This window comes from Anopheles ziemanni, chromosome 2 (genome assembly GCF_943734765.1).
Source record: "Anopheles ziemanni chromosome 2, idAnoZiCoDA_A2_x.2, whole genome shotgun sequence".
Taxonomy (NCBI): Eukaryota; Metazoa; Arthropoda; class Insecta; order Diptera; family Culicidae; genus Anopheles; species Anopheles ziemanni.
In genome coordinates this window covers 51,846,527-51,855,759 of record NC_080705.1, presented here as the reverse complement: position 1 = coordinate 51,855,759, position 9,233 = coordinate 51,846,527, and the positions used below count along the sequence as shown (strand labels likewise).

The window sequence follows — 9,233 nt, the reverse complement described above, 5'->3', positions numbered from 1 at the left end:
TACACTGTACCCATAAAGTCAGTACACAGCAGGCTAAAAAAGAAACAAAGGCCATTTACTTTGAGAGGAACAATTATTTTGAAAAAGTAAAAATGAGGGATTGTTTCTGGCACTATCCTCTTCATTTTGATGTAATGTGGCCCCGACACGAATTTGGGTTTATGAGATATGATCAAAATAGTGCCACAGCACCCTAAACACGCACCTAAAAAGTGAGTACACAGCAGAATGTTTCATCATGTTTTATATTGTACTTTGCTTTTGCGTGGTATTTTAGTAGTTGTTTGGGGTTTTATGACATAAAATGAGAACGTTTTAATCAGTTCAACAGTGATTGATAACAAATTCACTTCTGTTTTGGTCCGTAATGGTCAGCAAAGGAACTCCTTTGCAGAAGAGGGCATATATCATCCGATTACGTAAAAATGAAGGAAAACAGTACAATGAACTTGCTATTTTTTTGAACTGGAACATAAATACAGTAGTAAGAGTGGTTTAGCGATGTAAAATGGTTAGCCTTCTTGAAAATTTATCAAGAATCGGTCATTTTACCGTCACACCGAATCGGATGAGGCGTACTTTATGGGTACAGTGTACGCTTATGAACAATGAAGGATAATTAATACGTTAACTATTTAGTAAAGCACATAAACAAGAGCTATGATATAAATATCAATGAACGGAACAAATTCCGGTATAAAAAGATTGGATTCCAATTGTGGGCTGCGGAACATTATTAAACACAGGTTAGTATCAAAATAATATTAAATGTAAAGAGTGGCTAGAAATAAATAGCTTAGGTATGTCAGCTATAATGCATAGTTAATATAATGCATTTAACATTTTTAACATCGTGAAAGCTCATTTCAATGAAGCAAGCTACTATCAACACGTATCATGAAAATATTTTGTACCTAACACAATGACATGTTTAAAAAATCCTTACTTCTCATTACTGACACGACGCCATCCTTTCTTTTATCAGGAACGCGTTTGAAGTATTTTGAAAAAGCATTGCTTTTTTTAAATAACATACTACATGGATTTCTTCACTTTCTACACTCCGTATGCCTGAGTGTCTACATTATGAAAATGTGAATATTATTTAAATGTTTAAAAATATTAACTGAGAAAATATTGTGTAAAAGCATTCTTCATTTTTTCGCCATCGTTTCACTTAGTCGGCGATTTCAGTTAGATATGGAAGAAATGAAGATCGGCTTGGAATTAAGAAGAAGAGAAGAATGTATGAATAAAAGCCTAGAAAAAGCGTTTGCGATCAAAACTGTTTTCAGAAAGCAATTTAAAAGTTCAATATCTCCAAAATGTTCAAGTTGGTTTTCGTTTCGAAACAAATTACTGCAACTAATTTCGAAGCATAATTTGCTGCACTAGCATCTCTGAAATGGGCGGTCAAATGAACAGCTTTTAAACGTGTTGCGACGGCTATTAAAGTAGTCTTTTAGTGCCAAATATGTTCTACTGAAAATGAGCACCTAGAATATGTATTTCCAGAATATGTAGATATTTATAATTGCTGCACAACTATAGGTATTTATAATTGCTGCAACAACTATTGCTGGAAAAACATTAAAATGTAATGGTTTGAACCAGTTTGACTGAAATCGATCGTAGCGTTTGCATTAAAAAAAGAGACAAACTTTTTCGGCGATAAGAAAAACGTAAACCAATCTAATTGAATGAAGTAAACTTTATTGTAGAGTTACATCTTTTTAATACTTTAAAAAAATATTCCGTCGACCAGTGAGGCTGCCTTACGGTTCTTGGCCGAAACATTAGCCATAGCCGACAAAACCAGTTATGTAGGGATGTTTTTCAGTTGTAGTGTGGCATACCTGATCAAATACTGTTCCGTTTGGGCTTTAAAGTGCTGGAATAGATACTACCATTAAGAGTTGTGAATGTTTTTTTTCGATTGGTTGCAGTTGAGAGGCATAAGGAGAAACATATATTATATTTGACCGGTTCACCTTCTCGGATGATCTTTGGGCATGATTTATTGTGGCCAGATATGCCTAAATCTCTGGATCGTACTCTTTATGATGTTTTCTGATAAATTTGCAAAATTCTGAAAAGTATTGTACACTATACACTTCACCATACAGGAGGTCTGCGACAATCGAGCGGTAGCGCCGGTTAGAAAATCGGCCCATGAGCGCTAGAACTCACCACCACGACGGCGTGGGTTCGAATCCCAACCGAAACCGGATCCTCCCCTGTACGAGAGGACTGACTATCCACGTACACACAGAGTAAAAGTCTCGTAAAGCCCTTAACGGGTAAGCATGACTAACAAGGTCGTTACGCCAAGAAGAAGATTATGCACTTCTCCATACGTCGGAAGTCTTGACAGAAAGAACAGCGAATTTGTGCATAGGTTTCCCGCTGATTCAGCCACGATATGGCGTTCTATGGAAGTTAAGAGACCCCAAAACATTTTAAATATACTGTAACAAGCTTCAAAAGCAACATAACGTACCAGGTTTTGTTACCACTCACCTTCGTCTAGCTTCGATTAATACAACATCCATGATGATCACAATGTCGCGATTTTCCAAAACCGTGTTTGACAGGACCTTCGAGCCGTTTTGTTTGAGTAACTGGACTCGATCGATCCACCTGTATAACAATGTCCATCGTTTCTAAATTGTTTTTAACTATAAGGCCAGTTGATGCGACCTTCCAACCCAAAGAACGATTACGGCCTCTGACCAAATAGTCAAAAATCCAAATCAGCTGAGTTTGGCGGACAGGAAATGTCTCACAACATCGAACAAGCTCGTTACGCGATAAAGCTGGATGTTCCTACATATAATCAAACGTAGTTGGTTTCATGTTATGGCCACGACGAATTCAATTTAAATGATAAAATTGTCAAACTTGTTCTGAATTTAAAAGAAATGATACTCTCTTATTTCATTAGTTTACTTCTTTTTCAGCTTTATTTGCAGTGTTTGTCTTAAATGCTTTCCAAACCCGTTTATAGATTAAATCATTAAATACACGTTTCGGTTACCAACAGTACTTTTACTTCACAACACCAGATGTTCAATGTGTTCGTTACGAAAAGAATAGTTGTTACTGGGTGGCGTTGTAAAGATGGAACGAATAGCATCCCGACCAACACTAGACAATATCGTTCTGCTGGCTGGATCATCAATCGAAATGGCTAGTGAGATTACGCATCTGTGCATCACAAACGACTCTACAGGGTCTACGAAATTGCATCTTGCCAATGTTCTATGCCGGCTGGTTTGTAGAGATGGTACGAAAGGAGTATGTGCTTTTTACATGTTGACCGCTTTACCGAGTCGCTTGTGTGCTAGCTCCGATAGTGGCAACGTGTTTCGGACAGAGGTAAGATTCTGCGGATTGGAGTAAATGTCCGCAGTCAGCTCATCCACGGAAATTTCTTTATCGGTTTTGGCGACTTTAGTGGCTGCGTCTACTTCCGCACGGATTTTGCCTTCAATCTCCTTCAACTCCTCCACCGAGGCCAGCTCGGTCGTCAAAATCTTCTCGCGCAGCGAGGTGATCGGATCACGCGTTTGACGCACTTCGGCGATTTCATCGCGGGAACGGTAGCTCGTGCCAGGATCGGACATCGAGTGTCCCGAGTAGCGGTAGGTGGCCGTTTCCATCAGGATCGGTCCTTTGCCAGACGAGGTGTGCTCCAGGGCGAAACGGGTCGCTTCGCGAACGGCCAGCACGTCCATACCGTCGACCCAGATGCCGGGCACATAGTCTCCCCGGGTGTAGTAGTTGGTGTTTGCCGAAGCACGCTCCACACTAGTACCCATGCCGTAGCCGTTGTTTTCGCACACAAAAATGCACGGCGAGTTCCATAGCTTGGCCATGTTGTAGACCTCAAACAGCTGACCCTGATTGGCGGCACCGTCACCGTAGAGGGCAATGCAGGCACCCTTCGTACCATTATACTTCGCCGCAAAGCCTATTCCGACGCCAAGTGGAACCTGTGCTCCAACGATACCGTTGCCGCCGTAGAAATTCCTGCCGTACATATGCATACTACCTCCCTTGCCACGAGCGCACCCACTGCTGCGACCAGTTAATTCCGATAGGACCGCCTGCACCGACACACCCATCAGAAAGGTCCAACCATGGCAACGGTACGCCGTAATGCAGGAATCCTCGGGGCGCATAGCAGCACGCATTCCGACGGCGCACGCCTCCTGGCCCGAATACAGGTGGCAGAAACCTCTTATCACTTTCTCTTTGTACAGATTGCCGGCGGCCGTTTCCATGCGACGAATCGTGTACATTTGTCCATAGTACTTAAGGGCGTCTTCCTTGCTCACCGTCACAGATGTGGACGGTCCTTCCTCGAGATTGTGCAGCTTGAAAGCCTTCGGTTGTAGAACGGATAACACACATGCAGGGTTCGCGACGGACGGATTGGATAAGAATGGGGGAATTTGTTATCAACAATCATTAAAAACCAACAGAATAAATCTATATGGAAATTATTGGTATTTTGGGCATAAATGTTGACTTTAGCTATGGTTAATTAAATGGAATGCTATGCGAAAAACATTATGCAAGTAATTTATAAAACGATAAACATCAAAAAGAACTTTTGCTTGCTGATATAAAAATCCATATACTAATTGACAACAGATCCTCATAGTCGATAAAAGCAAATAAAACAAATTTACCTCAAATAAGATGTAGCAGTATAAAATACTAAAAAGTCATTCTATTCCCTGTGTTGTAAGTGTCTGCAGAAATTATACAATTGTCATCTTATACTTTCATATAAACGGCTTTTCATTGCAGCGACGCAAGGTATTTCCGTTATGAGTTTTGAGTTTTATGAAAACCTGTTATAAAAGCACGCAAATAAATGCCGCATACAAGAAACAAATCGTAAAGATAAGTTAATTCGGTTCAATCGATGAGTTAATTTAATTTTTAAAAACTTTCACAACTGAAAACATCAGAACACAGAACAAGAAGAATGCCAACAACTGATCGCGCTGTTTGCCTTAGAGGATCGCAAGGCAATGTGTGAAAGGCGATCACAGGGGAAATCATTATAAACAAAAGATTTTGCATCGCGCGTCCAGCTGATATTGAATGACCTTCACTGATCCTTACATGATGACGGAAACAAATTAAACTTAGATTTCCTTACAAAGGTCATGAAGAATGTTAATCATATGTTAAAACAATTAGTACATCGTTCTTACTCGTGTCTCGAATGTAGCTTCCGATGCATATCCATTATTTCGCTGGTTTGTCAGAGATTTCTAAAAATAAAAAAGAAAATTGACCACAATAAATTTATCATCAAGTGACTTTTAATAATCTTTTTAAAATAATATTCTTTAACAGTTCAATCATTCTAACCAATTTTTCTTCACCAATGCCTTTAGAATTGGCAGAATGACTAGTTTGGATTGCTTCAGCAGTGGCCGCAACCTGCTTGCTTGACCGGAAGATTGTGTTCACCCACTTGGATATACCCATTCTACAGCACCAATTTTGTTTGTTGTTTTGTTGTAGATCCGGCTGCTGTGCGTTATTTGTATAAGCTAAAGCAATTGCTATGCAGAGGTTTTATAATATTTTTCACAATTCTATCACGCCGGCATCAAGGTAGGTTCACTTTTTCACACTGATTTCAGTCGATACATTATGCAATCACTCTGCGCGACAACTTGGAACCTTTCACCGTAGTACGGGGTATCCATCGGATACTTGCAAACTGTGTTTACACGATTCTGCTCAGCAAAAAATGTCACAGTTGAATTACAAGTGTACACCTCATCACTATACGAGAATATATTGATTGTTTTAGAGTTCACCGGTATTACTCACCAGATTGCCAAACAAACTACGTTGGCCGATCGATTTTGCTACGTTCGAGAGCATTTTTTCGCGGCTGTTTGCTACAAATGTTACGTACAATTGTAATCATCCACTTTGGTCAAGGTACATCTATTGCCAGGTGTCATACTGCAGTTCGATGTGACAATGTATGACTTGACAGATCTATGCTATCAGTATCCGTCAAAGGTTGTTTTTACGAAGCTATGATGCTCCAGGCAGGTCAATGCAGAAAAATGTAACAATCAAACAAAACGAAATTTTTAATTGGGTACGTGAATTGAAAATAGAACAGAAACGGCAAAGTTTGCTAGTTTTGTGTCGTAGTGTGAGTACTTCATAAAACGTCGTATCGGTAGTATATATACCTCGGCATGAAATGTACAATATAACTGGTGATACCTGAAAACAATTTCTTACACCGTGGTAAAAGATCGTTGGTTCCAACTTGAACCAAATAGTAGAACTACGTCAATCTTATTCGCTTCAGGGGCGAGTTTTTATTTTTGAATTTGAATAGCCTTTTTAAGTTTTTTTTTGGTTAAGCGTTTAGAACTTAACAAGCATAAGTGGATATAGAATTGAAAGAAGAATGTTTGAAAACTTATTAGAGGTGAAAGAAGCCACCCGGCTCAAAACTTCTATAAACCATATATACTACTACTACTTTGCAAATTTATTATTTACAATACCAGCAACACTTATTGAGTGTTGCTGTGGTACATTATATGCATCAATTGTTGCACCGTAAATGCATCCAATCCATGCGGGACTGACTTTTTTTTCAAACACCCTACACACCATTTGAAGATGAGCTCACAGCTATTCTTCATTCATTTTAATGCAAACACTTACGAAATCTCATGCTCGGATATCTTGTGTTAGATTAGTATTTACTATACCATAAAGTCTAATATTATTCCTCTCACTTAACGCTTGATCAACTTAACATTTAATACAATTTCTGATTTTAATCAAAACAGACCAAATAAATATCGTTTAGGTTTAGATTGGCGTTTCGTTTCGTCCACCAAGTCATGGGTCTCCATAGTGCGAAACCAGTCGTTATGAGCATATAATTTGTCTTTGAAGGATTCTGTAATGAAAAATCGATGAATACCATTTCTGCACCTCCAATTAAAGGCAAATATGCTTACTCTCAAGCTCGTCGAAGGAACCACCATTTCCACCATATTCGTTGGGCAAACTTTCGACGGGAACGGCTTGATGCAGGGTGTCTAGATTGACATGCATATTTATCATCTCCTGTACATCTTTGCGCATAAACGGTTTTGTGAGAAACATTAACTGATTCATAAACGGCACCACATTGATGAAGTGTATCTGCTTTAGCCGTATTGGGAGAGCTTCCTGCACGTAGAACATGTGTTTCTTTGCTGCCCCCATATTCAACTTCGTCATATGACTGAGGTGCATCCCTTGCATGTCCATCAGCATGATGTGTCCGTTTGCGTTACCCTCTAATCTCACCCACAGATCCAGGCACATGGTAATCCTGGGGGGAAATTATCAATTATGAACATAAGGAAAGGACATTAAAATTAGTCTATAATTGGGATTTCATCTGAACTATCAGGAATTTCATTCAGGGTCCAACATACAGTTTCAATATTTGTGGATGGTTGAAGTGAGTGGTGTCTGACGTTAACAGTCTTGTGTAAATCATTTTGTAACCTTCCTTTGTTTCGCCAGGCAACATCGTGATCATCCTGAAAAATAAAAATAAAACAACTCATTGTTTGTTGTAAAAAAACTTACTGACTTCGTACGCCACAAATTAAATTTTGTTGGTTGATAAATAATCACATTCAAGGGTAGTACAAATGAGGGATTTTTCCAAGTTTTACATTAAATTATCACTATTAAAAGTGACATATTCTACGTTGGTCTCGTTTTTCCCGTTGCACGATGAATAACGATTGATAACTGGGATTATATGATTTAAACTTATTCATGCCTTTCATGCCTAGCCATCAAGGGTTTAAAGTTTATACAAAACACGCAAAGGCATCAAAACAAACCGACGCGATTTCGAAATGTGAATCACTTGTGCTACGAGCACATGCAAGAATTACCTTGGCTGAAGCATATTATTTATCTATTGTGTTTACACAATTCCATAATAGCAACGCCAGTACCACCACAGCTTGGAAGGCGCAATGACCAGCATGACTTATCTGATTTTAAGCCCAAATATTTAGATAGCGATTCGAACACTGCTATATTCGTCATATTGTTCCAGGTATGTAGCTGAGTAGGTATTTCAAATGATGAGAATATGGAAAATGAAATAGAAAATATGATGATAAACTCATATTCACATGATACTAAGCGCCGTCTGCAGTGCTTCGTTGAAAATATCTCGGCCGGCGAAACACTCTCGATTGCTTGAGCGGTGCGTGTAGTAGTTTTCAATCGTGCGCTGGGTCGCTTCCAGATCACCATAGTTCGCATGCAAAAACAGGGCAATGTCGTGTTCTACAAAAAAGAAATATGATCGTCATTAACGTAAAGGTTTTCCCAATACCACTTGCCTATCACGCCGTTCTAAGGCTCGTTTGAAGAGATTACCTTGAACTTGCGGTAGATGAGGCTGCGTAGCGAGCCATTGTTTGAGCTTCACGATGCTCTCCCGAGTCACCTGAGGCCACTTCTCGAGGTTTCCGTTTGCTTCAGTATCCATGACGCGCTCTGAAGGCCTTTGCCAATGTCGTGTGGTGCGTCTAGTTCGAATGGCTCGCACTGAATGACGAGATGATGTTACGCCGATCGGCAACCGACGTCACAATCTGTACATTCAATAAGTCAATTAGATTGCGAGATTTGCTTCCCAGCCGCCACAAACACATCCGTGGACATAAATGGTGGCTTATCGCTGCCGCCACATGAAGCATTGTTTCGATTGAACGATTAGTAACGATGAAGTGACTCCGAGGGTTTATCGGACCCGGGGACATATGAACTCGGCAGTACCTAACCGTTTATTAATCGAGGTGATGTTTGAAAATTGAGGAAAAGATCAATCATTTTGGTTAGGTATTGAGCGTTGCTGATATGACAAATAAACCGTTTTAATTTCTTATGTTTCTTGCTACTAAAACGAGTGGATAAATCCTCAAAGCTTAAAATGTTGCAATCAATGAGCAGATATGATTTCATTTTTTTCGATAATTTACATATACCAACTTCAGATTTTGTATAACGCAGGGTAATATTTCATTTATTTTGACTCTATTAAATAAAATATAGCAACTATAAATGAATAAACTGGGCAGCATTGATTGAATTAAATTTGTATGTAAGAAGCTCCATTTGATTTTACACTCGATTTCGTTTTCAAA

At 39.3% G+C, this 9,233-nt stretch overlaps 2 protein-coding genes across 2 annotated transcripts; both read right to left on the bottom strand.

Annotated features, from left to right (window-relative positions):
- Positions 1-2,949: 2,949 nt before the first annotated feature.
- On the bottom strand, positions 2,950-5,511 carry LOC131282520 (pyruvate dehydrogenase E1 component subunit alpha type II, mitochondrial-like). The gene is made up of 3 exons (XM_058312009.1): positions 5,392-5,511; positions 5,232-5,291; positions 2,950-4,388 (listed from the first exon to the last, which is right to left on the bottom strand). The coding sequence occupies exons 1-3, from the start codon at positions 5,509-5,511 to the stop codon at positions 3,309-3,311; spliced, it is 1,260 nt and encodes a 419-aa protein (XP_058167992.1). The 3' UTR covers positions 2,950-3,308.
- A 1,334-nt stretch (positions 5,512-6,845) lies between these two features.
- LOC131282011 (alpha-tocopherol transfer protein-like) lies at positions 6,846-8,575 on the bottom strand. The gene is made up of 5 exons (XM_058311393.1): positions 8,464-8,575; positions 8,214-8,370; positions 7,494-7,601; positions 7,029-7,387; positions 6,846-6,967 (listed from the first exon to the last, which is right to left on the bottom strand). Exons 1-5 carry the CDS (start codon positions 8,573-8,575, stop codon positions 6,846-6,848), a joined length of 858 nt encoding a protein of 285 aa, XP_058167376.1.
- Positions 8,576-9,233: the final 658 nt, after the last annotated feature.

Excerpts from the sequence above, each read along its gene's own strand:
- LOC131282520 (XM_058312009.1), bottom strand. The coding sequence starts at position 5,511 with ATGGGTATATCCAAGTGGGTGAACACAATCTTCCGGTCAAGCAAGCAG. Across the intron at positions 5,292-5,391 it reads GCATTGGTGAAGAAAAATTG|AAATCTCTGACAAACCAGCG; the intron begins GTTAGAATGATT and ends TTTTATTTTTAG. Across the intron at positions 4,389-5,231 it reads AAGCTACATTCGAGACACGA|GCTTTCAAGCTGCACAATCT; the intron begins GTAAGAACGATG and ends CTACAACCGAAG.
- LOC131282011 (XM_058311393.1), bottom strand. The coding sequence starts at position 8,575 with ATGGATACTGAAGCAAACGGAAACCTCGAGAAGTGGCCTCAGGTGACT. Across the intron at positions 8,371-8,463 it reads TCATCTACCGCAAGTTCAAG|AACACGACATTGCCCTGTTT; the intron begins GTAATCTCTTCA and ends TCTTTTTTGTAG. Across the intron at positions 7,388-7,493 it reads CATCCACAAATATTGAAACT|GATTACCATGTGCCTGGATC; the intron begins GTATGTTGGACC and ends ATTTCCCCCCAG.